The sequence below is a fragment of the Cryptosporidium hominis genome, assembly GCF_000006425.1.
Source record: "Cryptosporidium hominis TU502 chromosome 3 CHRO013096, whole genome shotgun sequence".
Classification (NCBI taxonomy): Eukaryota; Apicomplexa; class Conoidasida; order Eucoccidiorida; family Cryptosporidiidae; genus Cryptosporidium; species Cryptosporidium hominis.
The window spans coordinates 1-25,275 of NW_667465.1; the positions used below are offsets into that span (position 1 = coordinate 1).

The 25,275-nt window shown below is 34.7% G+C and overlaps 13 protein-coding genes across 13 annotated transcripts; 6 read left to right on the top strand and 7 right to left on the bottom strand.

The window, feature by feature from the left end:
• Positions 1-5,233, bottom strand: Chro.30218 (hypothetical protein; the record flags this gene model as incomplete). Its single annotated transcript, XM_663571.1, has 1 exon — positions 1-5,233. A coding segment is annotated over one exon (5,233 nt), but the record flags the coding sequence as incomplete, so codon positions are not given.
• Positions 5,234-6,230: 997 nt separating this feature from the next.
• On the top strand, positions 6,231-7,247 carry Chro.30219 (protein kinase Ck2-beta). The annotated part of the gene is made up of 1 exon (XM_663572.1): positions 6,231-7,247. The coding sequence occupies one exon, from the start codon at positions 6,231-6,233 to the stop codon at positions 7,245-7,247; it is 1,017 nt and encodes a 338-aa protein (XP_668664.1).
• A 264-nt stretch (positions 7,248-7,511) lies between these two features.
• Positions 7,512-9,221, top strand: Chro.30220 (ENSANGP00000004359). The annotated part of the gene is made up of 1 exon (XM_663573.1): positions 7,512-9,221. One exon carries the CDS (start codon positions 7,512-7,514, stop codon positions 9,219-9,221), a length of 1,710 nt encoding a protein of 569 aa, XP_668665.1.
• Positions 9,222-9,292: 71 nt separating this feature from the next.
• Positions 9,293-9,796, bottom strand: Chro.30221 (DNA-directed RNA polymerase 2 subunit). The annotated part of the gene is made up of 1 exon (XM_663574.1): positions 9,293-9,796. One exon carries the CDS (start codon positions 9,794-9,796, stop codon positions 9,293-9,295), a length of 504 nt encoding a protein of 167 aa, XP_668666.1.
• A 581-nt stretch (positions 9,797-10,377) lies between these two features.
• Chro.30222 (RNA-binding protein) lies at positions 10,378-13,788 on the top strand. Its single annotated transcript, XM_663575.1, has 1 exon — positions 10,378-13,788. The coding sequence occupies one exon, from the start codon at positions 10,378-10,380 to the stop codon at positions 13,786-13,788; it is 3,411 nt and encodes a 1,136-aa protein (XP_668667.1).
• A 131-nt stretch (positions 13,789-13,919) lies between these two features.
• Positions 13,920-16,163, bottom strand: Chro.30223 (transmembrane phosphatase with tensin y). The annotated part of the gene is made up of 1 exon (XM_663576.1): positions 13,920-16,163. The coding sequence occupies one exon, from the start codon at positions 16,161-16,163 to the stop codon at positions 13,920-13,922; it is 2,244 nt and encodes a 747-aa protein (XP_668668.1).
• An 854-nt stretch (positions 16,164-17,017) lies between these two features.
• On the top strand, positions 17,018-17,893 carry Chro.30224 (hypothetical protein). Its single annotated transcript, XM_663577.1, has 1 exon — positions 17,018-17,893. One exon carries the CDS (start codon positions 17,018-17,020, stop codon positions 17,891-17,893), a length of 876 nt encoding a protein of 291 aa, XP_668669.1.
• Positions 17,894-18,247: 354 nt separating this feature from the next.
• Chro.30225 (CG32297-PA) lies at positions 18,248-19,294 on the bottom strand. Its single annotated transcript, XM_663578.1, has 1 exon — positions 18,248-19,294. One exon carries the CDS (start codon positions 19,292-19,294, stop codon positions 18,248-18,250), a length of 1,047 nt encoding a protein of 348 aa, XP_668670.1.
• A 329-nt stretch (positions 19,295-19,623) lies between these two features.
• On the bottom strand, positions 19,624-20,409 carry Chro.30226 (hypothetical protein). Its single annotated transcript, XM_663579.1, has 1 exon — positions 19,624-20,409. One exon carries the CDS (start codon positions 20,407-20,409, stop codon positions 19,624-19,626), a length of 786 nt encoding a protein of 261 aa, XP_668671.1.
• Positions 20,410-20,848: 439 nt separating this feature from the next.
• On the top strand, positions 20,849-21,835 carry Chro.30227 (hypothetical protein). Its single annotated transcript, XM_663580.1, has 1 exon — positions 20,849-21,835. One exon carries the CDS (start codon positions 20,849-20,851, stop codon positions 21,833-21,835), a length of 987 nt encoding a protein of 328 aa, XP_668672.1.
• Positions 21,836-22,006: 171 nt separating this feature from the next.
• On the bottom strand, positions 22,007-22,525 carry Chro.30228 (histamine-releasing factor). The annotated part of the gene is made up of 1 exon (XM_663581.1): positions 22,007-22,525. The coding sequence occupies one exon, from the start codon at positions 22,523-22,525 to the stop codon at positions 22,007-22,009; it is 519 nt and encodes a 172-aa protein (XP_668673.1).
• A 1,126-nt stretch (positions 22,526-23,651) lies between these two features.
• Positions 23,652-24,506, bottom strand: Chro.30229 (hypothetical protein). The annotated part of the gene is made up of 1 exon (XM_663582.1): positions 23,652-24,506. The coding sequence occupies one exon, from the start codon at positions 24,504-24,506 to the stop codon at positions 23,652-23,654; it is 855 nt and encodes a 284-aa protein (XP_668674.1).
• Positions 24,507-24,777: 271 nt separating this feature from the next.
• On the top strand, positions 24,778-25,134 carry Chro.30230 (hypothetical protein). Its single annotated transcript, XM_663583.1, has 1 exon — positions 24,778-25,134. The coding sequence occupies one exon, from the start codon at positions 24,778-24,780 to the stop codon at positions 25,132-25,134; it is 357 nt and encodes a 118-aa protein (XP_668675.1).
• Positions 25,135-25,275: the final 141 nt, after the last annotated feature.

A 25,275-nucleotide genomic window follows, 5' to 3' on the forward strand; every position in this document is an offset into this window, starting at 1 on the left:
TAGTACTAGTAAGCTTCTGAGACTGGTCAGCAGAGTATGCGTTTTGAATATAAGCTAAAGTACTAATTAAAAAGTTATTTGCCATAGAAATATGATTTTTATTAAGTGGGAAGAGTTTCCTATTTTTAATCCAGTTGTCAAGAATTCCAATAACGCACTTTCTTAGGTGCAGAATAAAGAAATCGTGGTGGTTTAAAATAGGCTCAAATTTGAAAATTGGTGATTCAAGGGCTTTAATTCGATTAAAAATTAGCATAAATGGATCTGACGACGAGTTGGAAGCCAAAGAAGAGTCTAGTAATGAAATATAGACGTCAAAAAGCAAGTCATATGGAACAGACCATGATTTATTCCAAAGCTGTATTGAAATGGATGTTGGGAGCTGGGATAAGTTGCAAGGATCAGTTATATTTTGGGATAATGCCGAGATATAATAATTAGTAAATTCAAAGATTGCTGTGATTGAATAAATTTGTTGAAAAAGGTCATATTTTTCAAAAATTTCCTGGTTTGATAGTCCAACACAAAGGTAAGTCTTTGGAGTAACGGAAAGAGATCCTAATAATGATGACCCTGAAATGTTGAGTAAAGGTGTCTGAATAAACTCTAATAACCTATTAATCGATTCTGAAAGATTATCAGGACCATTCAAACCAAAGAATTTGCTCAGAATTGGGAGTTGTGATCCATAATCACGATCTGAGAAATGAAAATAAATTACATGATCTTTTGGGGGAATAAGGCTTTGAAGGAGATAGTCCGAAATTTGGCTACAGAGATCTTCTATATTATTGTCTTCTTGCTTAATTGACACACTAGATTCAAGTAAAGTTGAGACAATCAAAAATGGTTCTATGTATGAGTTACTTTTGATTAGAGAGTTAAGTTCAGAATATGGAAATATCTGGGTGGAAAGAATTTGTATAAGTTGGTTAAAGGTTTGGCCTTGATTATATGCCAGCTTTTCAATATAGTCTAGCAAAGGAATTTGAAGATTTGAGCAAAGGGAAATAATTCCCTCCAAGTTCGAAATTGCGTATTCAAGAGAGTAGTCCATTTGGAATTGATTTCTGTCAAAGTAAGACTCAGTTAAAAGCCTTGGAAGGAGTTGTGAAACATTCATATCTACTGATATTAAGCCTTTTCCTACTCCCACAATGCAGATTTCTTTTATGAACCTCAAGGTTTCAATTCTGGTTCTGACATTTTTGCAGTAACTTCCACATAATACATTTTTGTTGAGAGAAAGCTCTGATAACATATTTATACATTTGATATATCCAGAATGTGTTTCTTGGAAATCATCTAATAAGTAAATAGTAGAAAGAATGAAGTAATATGGTGAGTAATTACTTTCAGCTGCTAGTCCATATAAAAATGAAGAGAAGTCATTCCAGTTATACTCTTTAAGGTGTTGATTAGAATTTAATGACTTGAATGATTTAGAAATAGAGAAGGCAATAATACCCAAAAGAGACTTCTCTGAACATCTAGTTCTTTGTAATGAGTCATATCTGGAAATTTCGATCATATCCTCCAATAGGATTTGGCAGCAACATGAATTTCTTTTGTCGGTCCGAGCAAAAGTAGCAATGAACCTACTCATCATTACAGGGAATAAATCTCTTAAAAGGCGAGCCACACAAGACTCCAGAACCTTTTTATTAAAGCAAGATGAGAACAACGTCTTTAGTGGCTGACTGAAGCTAAGGAGAATCAGAGACTTCATTGAATTAATACTTATTTCAGATAATGAAGCATTGCAATCAAATGATTCGATAAATGCGTCACACAAAGAGTCAGACCAAGCCTTAATAATCTGTTCGATGTGTAAAAAGTAAATATTATAGTTTTGGGTATTGAACTCTTCTTGTGAATCTGATCCAATGAAATTCTGTTTCAACTTCAATTGCTCAGTCAAAAGATGATCAAAGTGAGATATACAGTCTAAAAGCAGGAGAGTGGTTTCTTCAGTTTTATTGAATGGTTTCAACAATAATGATGAAAAGATTTCTCTAAAATATTCATTCTGCGATGGATCTGCTTGAAAGTATTCCCAGTATTTGAAAGGTGGAAGTGAAAATCCTCCAATTGGAGGAAGATTTCTGGAAGATATTCTTTCAATCATTGAACTCTCTTTTAAGTGATTATTAGACGGGCAATCTCCAACTTCTATAGACAAGTCTGCAACCAATGCAAGTCTTTTCATGATTTTACTTGACTTTGAATTAATAAGCCAACCAATCTTTTTATATATTAATTTAATTTGGGTGACAAAGCTAATTTCTATTATAGAGTGATCTTGATAAGAAATCGCTTCCAAAATATTAACCGAAAAAGACTCCACAAACTTTTTAATCTGTGAGACTCCTGTATTTGAAACAATCAAATATAGAATTGGCATTTCAGTTAGTAAATTCTGATCATGTTTAACAAATGTTTTAAACGTAAAATCTTTTAGCTCAGGTGGAGATGAATCAAATAAAGTTAGAAATCTGAATAATTGGAGTAAAAAGTTGGTTATGTATGCCACTGACTTCAACAAAAACGTTGTAGAGTCTTTGAGATGGGTATCATAGTTTTTATTTAGCTCTTCAGACAGAATTTGATTGAAGGGCCGGCTCATAGTTGGTGGAATACAAGGGAGCGAAGACTGGTCAAAAACCTCGTTCCCTATTATATTTTGCGACCTCGAAAGAATATTCAACAAACCTTGTAGCTTTGAAAGGCAAAATTCAAGAATTTGGGTTGTCAATTGCAATTGCATCTTATTTTCATACTTATAAAATGGAGGGAGCTCTAAAACACTTTTAAGATCAAAAGCTATCGCTCCAGAAAGAGCTTCAACCCACGGGGATGTCAAAGAAAGATGGTCATCAGTTAAAAATGAATCTTCTGGATGGACAAGTCTTCTAAATTGGCTCGAATTTGTACTTGAAGAGAGAGGAGACTGTATTAGTTGCATAAATAATCCACTCGCCCCAACAATTTGTTGAAGGCCATTCCATTTCAGTACTAAAAAGAAATATCTGGTTTCACCTACAAACACTATGCACCTATCTTTGACCCATCCAAGTAAATCATGCTGTCTATTATTGTTCCCTAGCGGATTTCCTCCATACTCAAGAAAAACATTTGGAGAAGCTCTGCTCCTTTTACAGGCTAAAGTGTGAAAATCTTCCAAATTATTAAGGCTGTTGTTGTTATTGTTTTCAGAGTAAGGAGTAAATTCGTGAATTGCTTTAACTTGCTCGTCAAACTCAATAATTATTGGTTCTCCTTTTGAACATTGGCTTGCAGAAGAGAAATTTCCATTATATCTGAGGCTCAAAGTTGGAGAATTTTGGCTATTCAAAGTCCTGTTCCTAAAATTGGAGCTTGAAGTAATTCCAATATCAGCAGGAAGAGAACTAAAAAGCCTAAGCTCAACTTGACAAATATTTTTGTTCGAAGTTTTTGAAAAGTCGGTACTGGCATTAACATTTTGGAATGAATAAGATGCTGCATTCCTGGTAATAATTGTGAGCCCATTTCTATAGTAGGAATTTGATATATTAGAATTCTCATTACTAGAGCTTGAAGCAGGAAGAACATATGTCAGCCAAAAGCCAAAAGTTAAATCGTTCGATGAATATGAACTTGAACTCAATTTTGATTGATTAAAAGCGGTTTCAGTCTGAATCTTTTTTTTAGGCGACTCAAAAAGACTTTCGGGCTCAAATCTAAAGCCATTTATAACATTCTGGATGGAGGGCATTACTTCATTTGTTCTTTTAGAGCATTGGAATTGCAATCTTGTGCCATTGTTGGTAAACAGTGAAAGGGAGAGATTGTAGTCAGAAGTAAAAAAAAGTTGGAGGTCATTTATATCAAATTGATTTTGATATTCGGCTCTAATTGAATACATAGAAAATGACTCCTCGTTTTTCTTGAATAATGGGTTGCCCGGTATCTTGGAGAAAATGTCAAAGATATCTTTTTTCCTCAGCATTGCAACAACTTTCAATGAACTCGGAGAAGAGAATCTTTTGGAATCGTTTTTATTAAAGAGACCCAAACTAAAGTTTTCAAGATTTAGGTTTTCAGTTTTTGAAAAGAGTTTTTCACTATTTTGGAACTCAGATGAAACATAGTTATCCCAGTCTGTTGGCAAGAAAAAACTATTAATATCCAGGTTAGATGCCCAGTAGCCCAAAGAATTCACCATTCTACCCCAGGGAATAATGTTTGAAAGAACTTCCTTGCTATTAATGTCATTCAAATAAGCAGCAAGATAAATATTCTGAGATGTATCAAGAATTGACATGAAGCCACAGGGTGCCAGAGAGATTTTTTTGATTGAAAATGATCTGGGCATAAATCTCAGAAAAGTATATTTCAAGAAAAGTTCTTTTGTAAATGAACTGTAAATCTGATGAGAATGTATGTAGCAATAAGGCGTTATCCAACCTTCACTTGATTGGTAGACCAGCTCGTGGATACTTGAACTATTCTCTTCTAAGAAAAAGAATCTGCCATCCAGTGTACCTTGCAAGGAATGGAACTTCGAATTGTGAGAGCCAGGAAGAGAGCATTGGAGCATTCCGATATCCTTACCCCTGATATTCATTATTGGGACTTTTATCAACCCAGCTCCTCTTGGAACAGTTCTATCATTGTCATATGCTTGTGAACAATCACCTGCCAAATCAAAGTTATCAAATTTCAGAGCTAACAAATGAACAGATTTCTCTGTAATGACACACAGAAGATACTCAACATCACTGGTGAAAATACCAACTCGAGGAAAAGTTCCTGTCATGTTTTTTATTGAAAATGGAAAAACAATGGTAAGTATTGACTCATCACTGGCTGGCTTTCCATCAAATCCTTGTTCAAAGATAGAGGGAGCACTTCTCATTCTATCAGTGCTACGTCTTTCAGTAGAGGAACCAATGGATGATTCTCTTCTTAAAACTTTCTGAATTGTTTCTTCTATGGGGAATATATACAACATATTTTCCAATCCTACATAGCCATACTTTATATTTGGAATTACACCGTATACAAGTGAGGGCGTTTTTCCTATGAGTAGTTGTACACGTTTTACATGCTGAATTATAGAGTTATGAAGAGGAAATGGCCCCTTCCACTCGATTCCAATGTACCCAACTCCTTCTCCTTGGCTAACAGAATCACTATATTGCTGAAGAATATTTGATAATGTACTCGAGCCATTTGGCCTTGATTTCATTTCTCCTGAGCTCAATTTAATTTTTGGGTTGCTCCCCCCACATATTTCATCAAGCTGGTTCACTATTATCTATGGGATTAATACAGAAAATATCCGATTATATTTAGAGGAAAAAACAAAGTACCTTAAACTTACCTCTGCTCCTCTTCGGAATTGAGATATATTAATTTCATCTTGCATCTTTACAAGAGAAATATGTAATCAGATTTTGCAAGTGATGCCTTATGAATTACCATGAACTGCAGTTTGACTAACTTCCTTTTTGAAGTTTGAGTATTTATTTAAGCCAAATTACCTTTAAGTATTTCATTTGATCACGTGCCCGCTCATTTTATTAATTGAATAAAAACCCTCCCTTATTTTACAGCTAAATGTCAAAATGATCGAGATATAAATGGAAACAGAAGTAATTTAAATATACTACATACTTTAAAGGAATTTTGAAAAGGAAAATTGGTAAAGATTCCGACTGATTTAATTAGGAACGAAAGAAGGTTTCGGAGTTGTGAAAGAAATTAACTATTGCACTTGTGTAATTTCACAATATAACAATTTAGAAAAAATCATAGTGTTAAGGTTTTGTCATGAAACAACCACAAAATTGACCAGTGTTACGTAAACACAAGTGTTTAGCAATTCAGCAAGACTTTGAGAGTGAATAACACACAGGAAAGCCATTGCAAAAGCCTAACCTAGTTAAACACAGGAAACGGATATTCATTACATTGACAACTTTTCTTAGTCTAAAAATTCAATTACATATATATTTTAATATCAGATTAACTCATTTACAAATAATAATCCACGACAGGCTGGCGCCGGCGGTATATCCTTTTTGGATAATTCATTAATATTAACACTTGACTACGCTAAGGCAGGGATAAAAGATAAAATTCTTGAAAACGACGTGGTTTTTGTGGCAAAGTACCTTACAATTATACCAGAAAATCTATTTCTTGAAGATATTGGCTTCAAAAGCTGAAGTTCTACCTTTCAGATGATTAGCTTGATCAATGAAGGTGACACGTCATTACCACAGTGGAACAATATGATGGGGTTAAATAGCGATAGCGATGAAAGCGAGAATGGCTGGGTGCATTGGTATTGCGGATTAAGAGAACATTACTTCTTTATAGTTATCCCAAACGAATATACAAGGGATGCTTTCAACTTGTACGGTTTAAGACAGTACTTCCCTAAAAACTATGACAGCTTAATTGAGTTAATTTTGTCATCAAATATTCCAGACGAGGATGACTTAGCGGATCCTGCTCTACAAGATTTACATAGAGAAGCAGGGGAATTGTATGGTTTAATTCACGCGAGATATATTACTACTCCTAGAGGTCTACAGATAATGAAACATAAATATGACAAAGGATGTTTTGGAAAGTGCCCTAGGGTACTGTGTAATGGATACAAAGTGCTTCCTGTTGGGATTACGAATGAATTAAGAAGTAGGAGAGTTAGGGTTTACTGCCCAAATTGTCAGGAAGCATACGACCCAAGAAACGTTAATCTAATTGATATTGACGGTGCCTTCTTTGGTACATCTTTCCCACATATTTTCTTGCAAGTATATCCAGAATACATTTCGACATCCTGCCCAGAGCCATATTATCCAAAGATTTTTGGATTTAGAGTTTCAGACAAGCTAAGCATCATTGAGCGAAAAGGCATTAATGGCGAATATGGTAAGAGAGCGCAAGTTGAAATGTTTAAGGCGAGGCCTTCATCTGTTCAGCATATAGAAAAACCCCAGCTGCTAAATATTGGAACAGGAAAGCTTCCAAATTTAATGGTAGATGGTTCTAATGTAAATTCTTCCTCTAATCAGGATAATTTGAATTCAAGAAATTCCGAATATAACTCAACAGCTTCTTCTAAAACAATCAAGTCTTCCAATACTTCCAATGCGAATGTTTTGGCTTACCATCCTGAAGATATAAACATGAACCAAATGCCATATAATTTAAATTCAGCAAGTAGAAGTTGTAGTTACAGCAGACAATGATTAGCGAATATATACCTAATTAGATATTATAACCACAAATAGTCTTTAATTCACTTTATTTTAGTACAGCAACTTCCCGCGTCTTTTCCATAAGAAAATCGCATGCAATTTTGCATGCAATAGTATTTAGCTTTTATAATTTCACATGCGTACCACTACGGGGTGAGAGGGAGGGAATAAAAAGTTATATGTTTGAAAATTCATGAAGTAGATATAGAAAAATGAATTTTGGATAATATGCATTTCCGTGTAATATGAAGTGAAATGATGCTTTTGATTTCTTATATTATTTTTATTTATACATGGCTAATGCTTTTCGAAAAAGTAGATGGATCCTTTCTAACAGGCAACAATATTGCTGCTGCAATAACAACAAAACAAGGAACGAAAAGTAATACGGGCAGTATTTTAGGGAACGCCAACAGTATGGATACAATATTAATGACCGCAAAAATACTTTCCACAGCTGATACCATTCAAAAGTCAATTCAAAATGAAAACAAAGACCAGAGAGTAAAGGCTAGTGGAGCAGAAGTCGGCCAAGAGAACTTCACCGCTTTAAAAGGTCAGAATTCCACAAGAGAAGACCTTATAGGATCGGGGATTCAGTATTGTAATATTGACAAAGATGGCCTTTGCTGTTTAATGCCTAATTACTGTTCTAAAGAAGCAACCTGTAAATCTGATATAGTTGGCCAGCAGACTTATATTGACTATTTGAATGCACTCCCAAGATGTCAGTGCCTGCCGGGATATATAGGAGATGGAAGAACTAAAGGCACAGGCTGTCAGAATGTAAATGAGTGTTTGACAGGAGAGGCAAGATGTGAACAGTTATGCACGGATTATTCTCCTGGATATGCTTGCAGCTGCAATATGGGATACAGGCTCAATACTAAAGACATGAGATCCTGCATAGATATAGATGAATGTAAGGAAGGAAGTCATAGCTGTAGCCATATTTGTGTTAATACACGAGGAAGTTTTGTTTGCGAGTGCCCAAAAGGATATACCCTTGATAAGAACCAACAGGACTGTATAGATATTAATGAGTGCCAAGAAAATTCAGGGCTTGGACCATGCGAATTTGGTTGCAAGAATCTTCCGGGAGGGTTTGAATGCCAATGCCCAAGCGGTTACAAACTTGATAAAAAAACTCAAAAATGTATTGATATTGATGAATGTAAGGAAGAAAAGAATTTATGTACAGGATTCGGTGAGGTTTGCTTTAATAAAAAAGGTGGATTTGAATGTAAGTGCGGTACTGGATTTCAATATGATGAGAATGAGAATGCTTGCAAAGATATAAACGAATGTGTACTAAATACTCATGATTGCAAAAAAGATTCAGTTTGTGTGAATGAGGATGGTGGTTTTTCTTGCAAATGTTTAGAGAAGGGCTTCGAGTTTAATAAAGAAAAAAGGGCTTGTGAAGATATTGACGAGTGCTCTAATGGCGATTCTAAGTGTGATCAGTTGTGTTTTAATACCATAGGAGGTTATAGGTGCGGATGCTATAAAGGATTTAGGCTAAATTTAACAGGCCCTGAAGAGAACAGATTAGACGTAAAATCCAGAGTTTGTATAGATATAGATGAATGCTTAGAATCACCAGAATTAACAGGTTGTTCTCATGGATGCATAAACAAAAGAGGAGGTTTCCAGTGTACTTGTCCAAAAGGCTTTCAGCTAGGAATGGATGGAAAAGTTTGTGAAGATATAGATGAATGTAGGATGCCAGAAAATCCATGCGAGAACAATAGGCAATTTCCGTGCTGTTTAAATACTCTGGGAGGATTCACATGCGTAGAACAAATAATGTCTGGAGATCTATTTAAAAGACATGAATGCCCTAAAGCTGATGGAGATAGCATTAAAAGAGAACCTAGAACTGGAAATGTAAACAATAGCAGTGGCAAATTTAAATGGTTCAGATCAAATACAGATACAGTGAATAGATTGAAAACAAAATAAGTTAATTATAATTTATAAGTTAGTACATAATTTAATAAAGACAATAATCATAACAAGAAACTCGAATATTATCAGCCCTCTTTAATTTGCTGATAGTTATTTTCCTCAGTTTCTTCCTTTTTGGGTTCGAATGAAATATTATCTATATTGAAATATGGCCTATTAAAAATATTGGTGTGGTCTTCACTGTAATCCATTTCATCATCGGTCTCCTTCCCTTCTTTAACCCATTCTCCACAGCTAACACAAACAAATACAAGAGTCATAGCTTCTGAACACACTCTCTCAGGGAGTTGAAAAAAGACGGCAACATTGTGACCACATCCTCTACAATTCCATTCAAGAGTTCTTCCAAGAGTTGGATCCTGATGCAAACCTCTGGCAACTAAAATATCTTCCTTTCCTTCATATTGATAGGTAATACAGTTTACAACGTTTTCTTCAGCATTGGTTGGATCGGCATAACTAAAGTATTCACAATTTCTGCAAGCGTACAAAAGTTTCCTTCGTTCGATATTCTCTTTTGGACATAATATATTATTGCATTCTGGACAAAATCTAATATCCCTTTCCATTTTTACCGAGCAAATGTTCTTATTACAAGGTTGTTAGTGATTTCAAAGTATGAAATCCCAACAAATTCAAGCAGAACTCACTGGTAGGAATAAAAGTTGGAAAATCTTCTCCAATTAATTAAGCTAACAGCTCTCTCACTAGATAATTATACTGAACTGGAGCAGACAAATTTATCAAAAGGAATTACGGCCAAACCAACTTTTGTTATCAGAAAATTACTTTTGCAAAGACTTATTTTAGTTATATAAGATCGGAGTGTTACCGCCAAAACAGAATAGTACCACTTTTAGCGGTACACCTTTAAGTGGGTTATTATGTATTTAGGTTAACGGTTAAGTTCCAAGCATTTGGTTGAATGGAATTTGAAACCAAAATACTATACTTTGCAGCGAGTATATTTACTAGTAGTAGTTTTATCGGTTTTTATGATTTTAAAGTTCGAAAGATTGTAAGGTTTTAGCTGCAAAGTTTCCAAATTTGAGAAATTTCAAGGTAATTGTGAGGAGAATAACAGTAAGAGAGGTGTGATGATTAAGTAAAGCAAACCTTTGAAGTAATATAATATTTTGAAATAATTAAGATGCGGAATTTGATAAAAGATATTGAGTTGTATCCCACAATAGCGGACAACCATTTAAGATTTATAGAGTCGAATATTAAGGGTGAAGCAGGGTTAAAGGAGGTAGAGCAACTATATGAGGGCGCACTTTCTGTGTGTGGATTGCATCCTGCCGAGGGACCAGTAATATGGAGTCAGTATCGACGTTTTTTAAGCCATCAAAATGAGGAGAATTTGTCTTTAAGAGTGAGTAAAGTAAGGGACTTATTTTACAGGCAGATGTCTTTGCCTTTAAGCGGACTTCCAGACCTTCTGGATGAATACAGGATTTGGGAAGAGGAACTTCCAGCCGAAAATAGGGAATCTTTTGATGTAGCAAAAGAACACTATTTGAGAGGCCAGCAGGAATGGAGTTTAAGAAAACCATTGGAGATGAGAGTTCAGACTGATAATGTGTCGAATTTACAAGAGTTGTTTGATGCCTGGATGCTCTATATTAACTTTGAAAAAGATAGGATGCTTTCAATTGACTATTCAAGTAACGCTGTGCCTCCTCAAGAGTCTCATTCTGGCTGTAATAACTGTAATTCCTCCATTAAATATAGGTTCGATACTAAAGACTCCGTTATTATGGCTTATAGAAGGGCACTTGATGATTTGGGTTCAATAAGAATTGATCTTTGGCTAGAGCTTGCGAATTTTATTTCAACGACCACAAATTGCCCACATTTACTTTCCACAGTATATGCTTCTTCGCTCCAACATTTTTCTACCAACCCAAAGCTTTGGATGTTTTATCTATCAGCTAAAGCAGAGTCAATAAAAGATATCACATCTCACTTTTGCCAACTTCATCATTTTTATGGTCCTGGATGCAAAGCCCGTTCCAGCGCTACTTGGTATCCACAGAATTACCAAATCCTTAAAATTAAAAGCTTGAAAGAAATGCTTGAAATTGCTCTTGAAAATTATATATCAGAACTTTATAGGTTTCAAGAAATCTTTTCAAAGTCAAAACAAGACGCTCTCGAGTTATACTTTGTTGTCACCAACTCACTCATTGATATTAATAAATCTCTTAAATCCCAGTTAGATACCGCAAAAACATCCAATATTACGTACGAACAGACACATTTGGAGGGAATTAATATATTAGAATTGGAGGAATTAATATTTAAAAAGTTGGAGAAGTTATATTTGAAAGGAGAGGAGTTATTATTGGGAAGTAATGTCGGATTGGTAGAAGGAGATGCTAATGGAAGAGGGGAAAAGTTTGATATATTGGAGGAATCAGCTGCATTGTTCTATTCACGGTGGTTTGATTTTGAATTACTGAGATCAGCAAATTTGAAGGAGGTGATAATTTCTATTTTGGAAAAGTTTCTAGATAAAGAGGAGGAACAAGTTATGAACCTGTTGCCTATAATCATTTCAGTCATAAAAGGTAGACTTACAGCACAAGATCAAATTGAGATAGGGCCAGTTTTGATAGAAAGATTTAGTGGATGTTCTGAGAAAATCAAAGCAAAAGTTTTGAGTGAGTGGGAAAGCACTGAAAGTTTTGTAAAATACAAAGACAGTAATAAAAGACAACGTTTGGATGCATTCGAGGGAGATCCGAATATACTATACTCTCCAAATATTGGAAAGATTTCATTGGGAGTTTCCTCTTCAAGCTCAGAAGGAGTGCCAACACAAGAAGTTTCCCAATGTATCTTGCCGCTACCTATTATACATCAAGGGCCAATGATTAATGGTAGCTCTAGGACTTCAAGCTCAAGGTCTATCTCTAAGAACAATGATATTGAAGGTGATTTCGTGTGCTTGAGCGAGATCAGACTTAGAAGAGATAAGAGGAGGAGCCGTAGAAACTTTACAGAAAGTGACTATGATACATCCAGCGAGTGCTCTTCTGAAAGTAACAGTATTTCAGCCTTACTTGGGAGTTCAGGAACAAATGGAGGGAGGCAGTTTCTCAGAAACTTCACTCCTCCTGGGACCCCCAGTTATTCTATACAGAAAGTACCAGGGGTAATTGCACATCAGAACCACAATTTGAAGTCTCCGCGCTCTCCCACAATTACATCTGGATTACAACAAACAGCTCTCCATTCAGATCAGCCAGGCTCGAACTCATTTACTCCCAAAGGGAGTCATCTAATAAGATCGCCTGGAATGGTTCCTCAAGATCTGGAAGCGAGAACACAGTGTACTTGGGATGGAAGGGAAGCTATTGAACCCTCTATTGCTCCTCCGATACCACCTATACCTACTATATCATCTATTTCATCAGTTTCTTCAAATTCATCTCATTCATCTTTAGGTGCTAGGCAGATTGAAAGATCAATTTCACAATTCGTTTCTTTAGGAGAGCAACAAATTTCGATTTCTGAAAGGACAGTTGACGATCAAAATATGCCTCCACCTACATATACTCCCAAAAAAAATAAGTTGGATCGTTCAAATGAGAAGGGCGGGATACAACGGGAGTCATCAATAACATCGGTATCTATGGCAGTATCTGCCTGTGAGGATTCTGACTTGAATTCAAGCCCAAAAGAAAGTTTGAAAACTGCCAAAGATTTGCCTTCAGATTCTTACCAGGAGGATACTTTGTTCATTAGGTTTCCCCAGGATCAGGATATGGATGAAGAAAGACTTAGAGGAATTCTTTTGGATCATTTTCTCATTCAAATTAGCCAGATAAGGATTGTTAGAGATCCCAAGGGAAAACCTAAAGGCTTTGCATACGTTGATATTGAGCCGGAGAAGATTGATGAAATAATGAAGAATTCTGAGGAATTAAAGAGGTTAGAGGAAATTGGAATTCAGGTTAAAGCTTCCAATCCACCTAAATCTCAGGCCCCAAGAAAGAGTTTATCATCCCGGGGGAATTCAAAGTATAAAAGGCAGACTAGAAGAAAGCAGGCACAAGGTCAACAGGATTCTAGTACGACTATTCTTATTAAGAATATTGATAAAAGTTTGGATGAAAAACAGGTTATTTCTCATTTTCAGGATAGTCTTGGGCTCAAAGTAAAAAATATTAGCATTTCTAGAGACCAAAGTGGTGCATCTAGAGGATTTGCATTTATGGATTTCTTCGAATCAGGAGATGCTCTTGCTGCTCATATGCTTAATGAATCGAAGTTGGGCTCAAGCAGCATTACTGTCAGCTCTTCTACTCGTCCTTTAACATTCCCAAAATCAACAAATTCTGATGTCGACTTAACTGACTCCCTGAATGCCAGATTTGTTCCTAGAACTAAGAGTAAGCAGAAACTTCCCCCTGGCCGTATAGGAATGAAAGGCAGAGAAACTAAGGTTAACACTTCTACGTTCCACGAGGACTTGGAGTTGGGAAATCAACAGGAAACAGTGAATAAAACTACCTCTTTGACAAATGATGATTTCAGAAAACTATTTTTATAGACAATAGGAATTTGGGAGATCAAACTTAATTAGAAACTCAAAAAGTATATATTTCAGGAGTAGGTAGTAGTTAATTATAACTTTGATATATAAATTAAACTCGAATAAAGTTCTATTTGTAGATTGCCTATTCATTTATATTGAAACGTGACGTCTATACAAACATTTTCGAAATTTGATGATCTAACATCAATTTCTTTCTTACGCTTGAGAGAAATTGAAAGAAAGCAGTCTCGGATCAACCATGTCTTGGAGGAAGTATCCCACTCTAGAAAGAATGTCCAAAGGTTCGAGTGGCTAGAGGTATGTATAAGAGCAGGATGAAGCCAAAAATGGGCCAACGCAACAGAAGAATTTGAGAAACTGCGTCTAGAGGACCCCCATTCATTAATCTTTTTAATTGGGAATTCAACAATGTCTTTATATGGTGAGTTCACTGCTGTAATTACATGATTAGAAAACTCCTTCTTGCGCTCCGGGTTTGAGAAATCTATGAGAGAGATGCTTCGGAGCATATGTGCGTTTTCTTCCTCTTCTTCAGTTGGTTTAAGGCTTTCAATGGGATCATAAAGCAAACAGCTCATTTCTGTGGTTTCTGAGTCCACATCACTTCTTTGATGCATAGATTTTGGAGAAAGTGAATGTTTCTGGAGATGTCTCTGAGGAGATTCGTATCCGAAAATCTTTATAACAAACTCTCTCTCAATCCAAGGCTTTGGGCGGTCTTGAGCAGTTCTAGTAACTATATCTGGCGAAAATGGTTTAGTTTTAAGACTTGAAACAAGTTGTTCAATCTTAGATCTAGCGGAATAGATAAGTTGGCTTTGATCTTGACCAAAATAGCTCAAAGCTTGCTTATTAGAGTCAGATTCTAGCAAAAAAAACTGATAACCTTCTCCTTTTGAATATAAAGATTGGCTTAAATGGGTACCTGCATGACGTGGATTCCAATCAAAGTTTGTAGTTAAGCCGCTATAAAGATACTCTGCATCTCGATTATACTCAGAATGGAGACAGATTTTCCATTCAAAGATATCACTTATTTCTCTTTCTTTATTATTGACAACAATGGAGACTGGGAAAACGTTGATAGGATGGATTAAACATTGTGGAAGATATATGCAATGGTCTCTAAGCAGTTCTGAAATCTTCCAATGCCTCTTTTCGCACTTTTGATTGACTCTTCTCAGTTCAGAATTGCAAATATTCCAATAGTATCCAGAACGGAAACCTCTTTGGAGGTCTTCCCAAAAGAAGTTTGAGCCTCGTTTAATAACTGATTCTGGGAAGGTGTGTTTAAGAAGGAAGCTAAAGTAATGAACAAATCTGATTTGGGATGGGTTCTTTATTGTTTTGACGCAACCTGGAAGACTGAGATCGGTTCTTCTATTAGAGTAGTACTCAAGAGCTTCTTCTAAGCTTGAACAGAGTCTCGAATATAGTAACCAAGCAACCACGACGATTCCAGTTCTACCTTTACCACCTTTACAGTGGATTGCCACTACGTTCTTGCGATCGCTTACCAAGTAATTGAGAACAAGGAAGCAAATGATAAACAGAGATCCAAGAGTAGGAACTTGATGATCTGGAAATGGACAAGAAACAATACTATGGAAATAACTAAGAGAGTAGTGTTCTCGCTCATTACAGAGATTAATAATCATATGGCTGCGGGGATACTTTGTCATGAAAAAAGTTGAAACCTCTTCAATTGGATTTCTGTAAATTGCTTCAATATTAATTGCTGGAAGTCCCATAGCGATCACTCTATCAGTAATATAAACCAAATCCAAACAATATTCTTCATTCGTATAAAAGCGTTTATTCTGACCAACTTGTTTTCGAAGAAAGACAGAAAGACGTTTCCAGTTGGCTGCATAACCAAGAATTTTACCAAATCCAACAATATTTGTGCTAAGGCCCGTAATACTTATCATTCCAATGACTAAGTTCAGAAACAGCTCCACAGAATTCCTCATAATAATAGTCTCATCCTTCAATTTACCTGAAACCCCATATTTTGCCCTTAGAAGTTTACAAATATATACTAAAATAACCAATGAATCATAAATACAGTAAATTGAAATGATTATTCCAATAGGAAAGTATATTTCTTGACAAAACCTATTTAAAGCTGAGTTTTGTGTTTTGTTCATAAAAATAGCCAGAAAAATTGCCATATGCAAAATACATAAAAAAATAATAATCCAGTGGACTATTGGTGAACTTGCAACCCTAGATGCTCTATTCAAAAATGCCCCCACCCTTGAACTTGTACCATGGTCATTCACCTTGTTTTGCTCCAGTATGCAAAGCAAGTCTACGCTATTTCTCATTTTATCTTTGCTCTGCTCTGCTTCCTTAAGACCAGACATCCAGGTTTTCGTATTCACTTGGCCTCATTATACGCTCTCAAGCATTCCAATTTTCTTCCAACCCTAAGCCCTACAATTTTTTTCAAATTAACACGTCTATTGAGATTTTTCCAAAAATATATTATATTCCTATATTTGACTGAGTGCCGCCTAACATATTTTTTTTATGCATGCGAAGTAATTATATACCGGTAGAAAATATTTGTGGGGAAAGTAAAAAAAAATTCTGCATATCATATTTATACGTCACTGCTATTATTTGACGTATTAAAAAAAGGAATGAAAAAAAGATTCTACTTTAAGAACATTAATTTCCAACAGATTTAATATATCCAAAGTGTGGATATCTCAATATACTTCATAAGAATAATTTTTTTAAAAAAAAATATAGCGAAAAATAAATAATTGCAAAACTTGCATCAGTAATGCATTTAGAGGCTAGACTTAAAGGTTTTATTTTTTAAAGTACGTGTTGGCCATTCTCAAGACAGCATTTTGAGAGGAGCTATAGATAAAATGAGATCTATGATTCTGTGAATGCTTAAGGCTACCTTATATAATATTACATAAGCCAGAGTGGCCTCAAATTTGAATTATTTTGTACAGCAATTTTAGGCGCCATACTTTACATAGCTATTATGAAATTATTGGTCCTCATGAAAAAATATGGTCAAATGGGCGGGAATTTCCGAATGTGATATAATGCTGAAGTGGGGAAATCATTAATAAAAGTTGAATTTTTTCTGTTTTTGCTGTTAGGAGTTAAATTTGAACATCGTTTTCATTCCAGTTAAAGTAGGGAGCAAGTCAAGTTTAATTAGCAGGAAGTCGTTAGGGCTCACAGATAAGGAGTGATGACAGGTAACAATCCATATGGAGGCTACGACTTGGTGATAAGGGAGTTTGATCCTTCTGATAGCGATGGTGTGAGGCGTGTGTGTTTCAAACACTTTCGTTCCTTGACATTCCCGTCAGTTTTCTTTTACTTGAGTCAGCATTTGGCAGATATGATAGCCTTGCTGGTGATTGGAAAAGTGTTTATGGACTTTAAGCAGCTGATTTCAATGCTGGTTTTATTTTGTGTCTATTTGACAGGCAGATCCATATGGGAGGTTGAAACTTATATTAGGAACTGTTGTACAGATTTAAGAAATGTACATGAACTTTACATGATTTCTCCTGGATATCATTTTTGGGTTGCAGAGCTTGTCAAAAGGAGAAACTCCATTAGAAAGAGAAGGAGCATGGTTTTGGGGAGCGGGGGTGGAAGTAATTCGAGAGCAGAAGGCTTAGAACAAAATGATAATGCTTCAAAAGGTATTGAGTGTGAAGATACTCCAAGTAATAGGATGGAGGGAGGCGAGTCCATCTTAGTCGGATGCGTCGGCCTAGCTCCATATAGAGACGATCCAAAGATAGGCCGTCTTGTTAGGCTAGTAGTTGGAGTTGAAAGCAGAAGAATGAGAATAGGAACAAGGTTGTTAGCTCAGATGGAAAATTTTGCAAAGGATTATGGATATAAGGAAATCCACTTATACACGAACAATTTGAGCACTTCACCAATTAAATTTATTAGCCAACATGGGTACCAACTTGTTCAGGTAATTAGTAGAGGATTGATGAGAGGTGACTTATTACTTTGGAGAAAGTCTTTTGAAAAAAGCAGCTCTGATAATTCCTACTTGAATAATGAAAAGAACAGTATTGGAGAGAGAGTTATATTAGATTAAATGATCTAGGTATAAAGTATAAAATAACATTAAGAAATGGAGTTCAATAGAGACTCAACATTCAGGTTCAAATTAGACTCGTTTGGTGTCATGCAACCGCTGTATTTGGTTTGTGTGATAAATTCAATACATTTAAAGAATATATAGTCAGAGCTGTCTAGCTTACAGGAAAATTTGTCTTGAATGCTGACATTCGATAATTCAAAAATATTCTCAGATTTGCTGTAGCTATTGCCACAAATGCTATTAAAACATCTGGATGATATGATATTCAAGAGATTAAGTATATTTTCTGTTTCAAACTTAACTTTGACGAAGACAATTCCAAATTCATTCAATAGTATTTTCTGGTCATTATCTAGAGATAGATTTTCTGTAAAGTGTTCCGGAACATCTTACTTTTCCAATTAGAACTTTGTCCTTAGTATATAATTCATTTTTTTCATTTATATTCAATTTGAAGGTAGTATTATCCATTTCTTCGTCTCTGCAATCTTTAAATGACCTATTCTGTTTATCCCTCCATATAAACCAGTTTTTCTGAGAAACAGTGCAATACTCTTTGCATTCGGGATACGCATCTTCGTAATCTTGTTCGACATCATACACAGAATCTTTTCTTACAAACACCAAACAATCAAAATCTGATAAAGAACCATGCGTTCTGTCATTAACTCCATATATATGTAACAAACTATCTTTAGACAAAGGAAAATATTTTCCTAACTGTATTCTAATATTTGGAATAAATTTAAGACTTGAGTCCAATACCATGGAAACATCCATGCTTTCCGCAATTCTATTAGTGACTCCTGATTCCTCAATCCTTGAAGATAGGAAATGCAATCTACATTCGGTTGTAGAGATACATATATTCAAATTGTTCCAAACAATCAAATCATTGCAATAAAATGTATTCTGATCTTGATTATATATTCCATCGATGATAGTCAATCCAGTATGAGCAAATGGGACATTCTTTACCGTAAAAATTCTCCATCCATCTTGGTTTCTCAGTTCACAATATCCATTTCCTTGAATTAACATACTCCTACTTCCTGTACAAATTGGAAGTAAAAGCCAATCTTGAGGGTTTTCCTGTATGCTTTTGTACCCTTCAGAAAGTTTAGACAACCATGTATACTCTATTAGCTCTTTAGACCAAACTCTTGAAAGCTTCCAATCTTTGATAAACTTTGAGTGAACTTTTTCACTTTTGCCTTTGGGTTTAAAATACTCTTTGTCTTCTGTCCTCTGAAATTTGAGAAACTTTTGTCGCCTTTCCATTCTTAGCTTTTCCAGCATTCCCCTAAGCTTCTTATCTATAGAGGACATATCAGAATGTTTTTCCTTTATAAATCCATGATTGAGTTTGTAGTAGCTATTATAACTCGAATTCATCCTAAATAGAAATAGATTAACCCCCTCTCCTAGAAACAAAGATTTGAAAATCCAAAACTTCGAACAATTTCATTTAATTCTAAACTTATCAGAACTGTAATCATTTTTTATTAGTTTATTTTCTGCCTTTAGACATTTGGCGCCAGGCGGAATAGATGCATGTAAATTCTTAGTTTTTATATTTAGAAAAGTTAAATAATATAAAAATTGAAAGAGACAGGAATTAGAGAGTTTATTGGTGATATAAAATTATGGAAGAGTAATTACTGCATTTAATATGGTAGATTTGTGAATATTCTAAAAAGGAATTTAAAGTTTAGAGATGAAAACTACTCTTGTAGTGGCTTAAGGCCTAGTTTCTTTCTATAAACATTCCACTGTTCAACAGATAAGCTTAACTCATTTTTGGAAGAATAGATGAAAGTTTTTCTGGCTTTTTCTTTTCCTAGATTTTGAGTATTATTACCTTCTATAGATGATACAGAGGGAGATCTTGAGAATGATTTTCTTCGCTTTACATTAGATTCATCTTCTGTTTTGGAGATTGGGGAAGAATCCCCACTGTTAGAAGGGACATATTCAAGCATTGATTTTCTTGGAAACTTCAAATAACCTTGCTTTACCAAGACTGCTCTTTTATGAATATAAGGAAAGTCCAAATCTAGGAACTTTTTTTCGCAGAGACAAATTTCAACTAGCTCATCTAAGTGTATAATATCAAAAGATCCATCCAAATTTCGAATCCGAATCCTTCTATAGTCTTGGTACAAATGCTCAATAGACTTGTGTATAACAATAGAAGATTCAGTGAGTCTAAGATACACTATTCCCAATGCAGTCAAATATTTGAACCTTGGGTTGTTGATATACTCTAAGACGATTTCTGTACTAGGCCTAATTTGCAAAAGCTTTACTAATAAGCATAGAAATGGAGTTGCCTTTCTATCACCACCATAAGTCGTTCCAATATAATCCAACAAAACAGCCTTATCCAGAATTGTTTCACTGTCTAAGGCAAAACATTCCCCTTTCCAATAAATGCTTGAGAACACACGATCTCTAAGGATTGAACTGACTAAAAACAACTTATGGTGGCTGCTTTGCTCATTTCTCATATTAGTTTATGCACAATAAAAAGGATTTAGCACAAACTGCAGAGCCAAAGTCCGACATTATTAGGGAGCCTATGATCCCTTAATAGAAACTATTACTTGTGCCTTTTACCCAACCCTGCCTTAAACTATTTTTGTCGCCTAAATAGCCATTTAGCCCGCCAAAATGTGAATTTAACAAAAATTAGATGCGAAATCTAAGACAGTATTAAACTGTGAAGAGAATATAAATTAACTACTGAATATTATTGGGTATCTATAGATCTTAATAAGCTATCATTGAGCTCATTTTTCTCAATTTCAAGGAAGTTAATTTTCAGTAGTTCATGTCAAACTAGACATATAATATGTATACGTCTAAGAATAAGAAAAAAAAATGTGAGTAATGGAGAATAACTTGTCATAAAGATAAATGTGAGCGTTAAGAAAAGGGTGAAATTATATGATGGCATCAAGAAAACAAGAAGAAGTTCTTGTAATTTATATTAAGTCAGTAATTCAACTAATATGTTCATTGTGTGTAATAATCATCATTTTTAATAAGGACTGGATTTCAGGTCAAAATACGATTTCTGAATCTTTTGTAGTTGGATTTTTGGACGAGCTATGTATAAGAAGTTCAGTTTTGCCTCTTTCAAGACAATCATGGAAGGAATCTGATGCGGGCAAAAGTTTTAATTTCAATGAATCAGAGAAATCTCCTTTTCAAGTTGGGAAAAGTAATTCTGATATTATTAAGAATAAGTTAGGGGAAAATTTGGACTCTAAGATTGTAAATAGTTCAATATTAAGGAATAAGAAACTTTCTCATAGGCATAAGTTAAAATTGGATGTGGAGGAAGTAAATAATATATTTCAGCAGAGATTGTTGGGCGAAAATGGAAATATTACTAGTTTAAAGGGAAATGAAGGCAAATTGAATAATGGGGAATCAAAAAAGAGTGGTTTATATTTCTCCTCTTTTGATCAGGTTCAATATTGTATTAGCCATAAAAGTAACAAGTTGGTGAAAGATTGGTATATTCATCCAAATTATTTGAGTTATTTGGTTTTGTTGATTGTTATAGTTTCAGTGATTTTTAGCTTAAACTTGATTAAGATGAAAAATAAATGGTCTTCATATGAGTTATTAATACCAATTCTAGATTTTTTAGTTTTCTCAATATCTCTGCTCAACCTAGCACAAATTCTTCATGTTTTAACTCCACTATTAACCTATCTACAGAAACACAACTTCATGGCGTTCTTTTCAACCAACTTTTTTATGCTTTCAGGTTCAATTGGAGGATTTTTCATAGTATTTTCTCTATCAATAGGAATAATACACTATAGATACGAAGCATTTACGAATCTAAAAAGATTCGAAGATCAAATCGAAAACATACAGTCATTCAGCTCGTTCATTCACTTAATTTCAAACAGTAACTAACATTCAAAGTCTAAATAAAAAAACAAGCAAAAAGAATCAACTTACAACTCAACGGCTAAATCCTGGAAAGTCTAAATCCGTAATATTCTACAAAACTATTGGAGTTGTTTTGTATAGATATAAACAACCATTGAGATAAAAGAACAGACTAATTAAATTAAATCTATTAACTTAGTATCTTTCCTCATTCAAAGCATCCTTGAAATAGATAAATCTGGGGGCAAGATCTCCATCTTCATAATAACCGTAGATAATGATTCCTTCGCAATCAAGAGATGGGCCCAAGTAAAACTCCAAGTCATCGAATCTCTCCAATAAGTACTTAACAAAAGTCTGAGCATTCTTCATGAAGGTCTCGACTCTATCAGGGTTTGATTTTTCCATAGTTTCTTTGATTCTTGCCAAATAAGCTTTGATGTAAGTCATATACTCCTTCTTAGTGAATGGAGTTGACTCTAATTTGAAGGCGTCAATGATGTCATTTACGGTTTCAACATCAGCATCAACAACCTCAGCTTCTCCCTCCTCGGTGTTATGGGCAATTCCAAAATCTTCAGCAGACTTTTGGACTCTCTTACTTTGTACCTCAAATGCAATGTCGTCAAACTCAGCCTTTCCAAATGGAGAGGTTTGCTTGTAAGAGTCAGACATGACCTCGTCTCCTGTGAAAATGCATTTGTAGACCTTCATATTTACAAATTAATCTCAAAATATCCAAAAGCTGGTAAATGGAAAAAACAAGCAAATTACTATGCTGAAAAAAGTTGCCCCTGATATCAACAAATAGGGAAATAAATCTAACTGGTTAGGTATTCAATTATACTAAAAAAAAAAAATAATATTTTACGTATACATTTACTAGGTACTTAAAGTATTGAATAAACTATTTAATTTATATTACTTCTTGAACGTTTAATTTTTTGCGCCAGAGCTGATAAATTATTATTTATAAATTTTACTAATTTTAGTTTATTTAAAATAAAAAAATATACTAAGTGGCCAAAGTAGGCGCTCTAAGTTTTGGCGGTATGTGGGCCTCCATTTTTTTTGACATTGTGTGAAGGATAATAAAAGCGTAGTAAAATAGTCAGTTATTACTGAATTCAAAAGTTCAATTTATAGCTGTAACATGATCAAAGGAAATACAGAATGGACAACATTGGCAGCTGGGATTATACTTTTTAAGAGCGAGATAGTAAAAAATGAATCAGGGAAAGAAGAAATTGAACCATATTTCTTATTGCTCAAGTGTTCCAAAAACTTTCACTGGAGTCCTCCAAAGGGTAAGAATTAATAAAAATAGTAATTTTAAACACTTACTAAATAAATAAAAAGGGATTTCAGAGAATGATGAAGAAAACGATCTATTAAGGACTGCATTCAGGTAAGTAGCAAATAATATTTGTTCTAGTTCTTTTTAGTCCAAAAACACTCTTTAGAGAAACTCTAGAAGAAACAGGGATAGGTCCACAACAAATTAAGCTTTACAATAACTTCGTAAAAGTAAGTGTCGGAAAAGTGGCTTTCTTACTCATTCGAAACACGAGTTCATAGGAAATACAATATGAAGCCTGGAATAAGAAAAAAACAGTGTTTTACTATTTAGGAGAATGTATGAATGATACAAAAATAGTTATATCACATGAGCATAGTGAATATAAATGGGCAAATATTAGCCAAGTAAGACAACTAATAGAATTTGAATCACTAATTCAAATATTTAATGATGCATTTGAAAGGATAGTGACGGAGAAGAAGCTTTAAATATAGTAAGCAAAAGCTCAACAGTAGAGTAGTGATATATATAATATCTATACTATCTTCTTCCACGATTAGAAACGCGCCCCTTTCTACTATTTCTTGTGGATACCCCAATTTCCGTATGGTTGTCGACAATGGAAGAATTTTCTGATTTATATTCGCCTTTATAGTTCACTCCATTTGCATTAGTTTCTGCGTTATTTGTGTCATTACTTACGCCTCCCATATCCTTATTAGTGCATCTTCTCCCTCTAGTATTTCCTTCAGAGGAAGGATGGATATTTGGCTCGGGAGATTGCGCAGGCGACATTACAAAATGCCCATGCGAATGTTCTGAGTTTTTCCTTAAAACCAAAAATGTGCGAATAACATCAACAGGATTAATTTCAAAGTTACTAAAATGTTCATTAATTTTTTTGGATATTGTAGCTTTGTCTTGCGTCAAATCTATTTCATCAGCTTGCCTATCGTGGAAAAATGATTTATAGCGCCTGTAGAAACCTTCTTCAAATACAGAAAAGTCGATCTTTGAGAGGTGTTTACTCTTATCCTTATTCTCTGGAGAAGTAACGTCCTTCATTTCTATGTTTTCTTTGTTTTCATCTTGTTTTTCGCCCTTTAGTGTGCTCTCGACATTTGAATTTGAATTGTTTGAGTTTTCCGTACATACAGCCTCTTCTAGAGTCTTGCCCACGCTCTTGTTTGACTCCTCCTCAACAATATGTTGAGATTTTAGTTTCTCCATGAGATCTGTCTCCACTGTTATTGTCCCATTCTCCTTTCCAACAACTTGCCCCTTAACCATTGCTTCTTCTGGATTGTTATTTTCATGCATTTTTACCTCCTCCTCCAAACTCATTGGGCAAGCTAGATCAGTTGTATTTGCCATGCCAAGTCCTTCACCCTCCATTATCCTGGTCTTTTTACAATACTGTTTTTTCCCTCTTTCTTAATCTCTATCCTTTTTTTTGCTTGTACTGTGATCAAATAATTAGCACTAAAGGGCGCCAGAATCTCCTTATACAGTGGCTATTTCAAAAATGACGGTATAGGCACTCAACTGAGCATGTTTTGGCGGTAATACTTATTAGAGTGTACTATTTAGAAATACAAGTTAATTTATTTTATTGCAATAAAAGGGAATTTACAGCACATAAAATCGAATGGTTTAGCTCTCAACAATGCGTTCCATAACTATTGAAGAACTATCAGAGATCGACGACGATAATATCAGACAGCTTGCCGAAATTATTATCAAGAGAAATTTCAATGAGCCATCAGAGTCAAGATATATTAATGAAATCCTAAATTCTACTGGAGAACAACTTAATCAGAAGGCCCAAAATCTAAGCCAAAGTATTAAAGAAAAAAATAAAAAACTTCAGGAAATGACTGACGAGCTCCAGTTTATGAATATTAGTTTACAACAGCTAAACTCTCCCAAAGCTCTCAAAAAGATGACATTAAAGGAGCTCAAACAGCATTGCTCATCCCTAAGGTCTATTATGACCAGCTACCTTGACTCTTTTAATCAATAGAGCCCCATTATCCAGTTTTCACTTTCTTCTTAGCGCCATACATATCTAACTCAAATACTAATGTTTCACTCTTTTCAGTCAACTATCATCACACAATCCATGCATTAAAAAAGCCAACAAATAATGGATGTTATAATTATA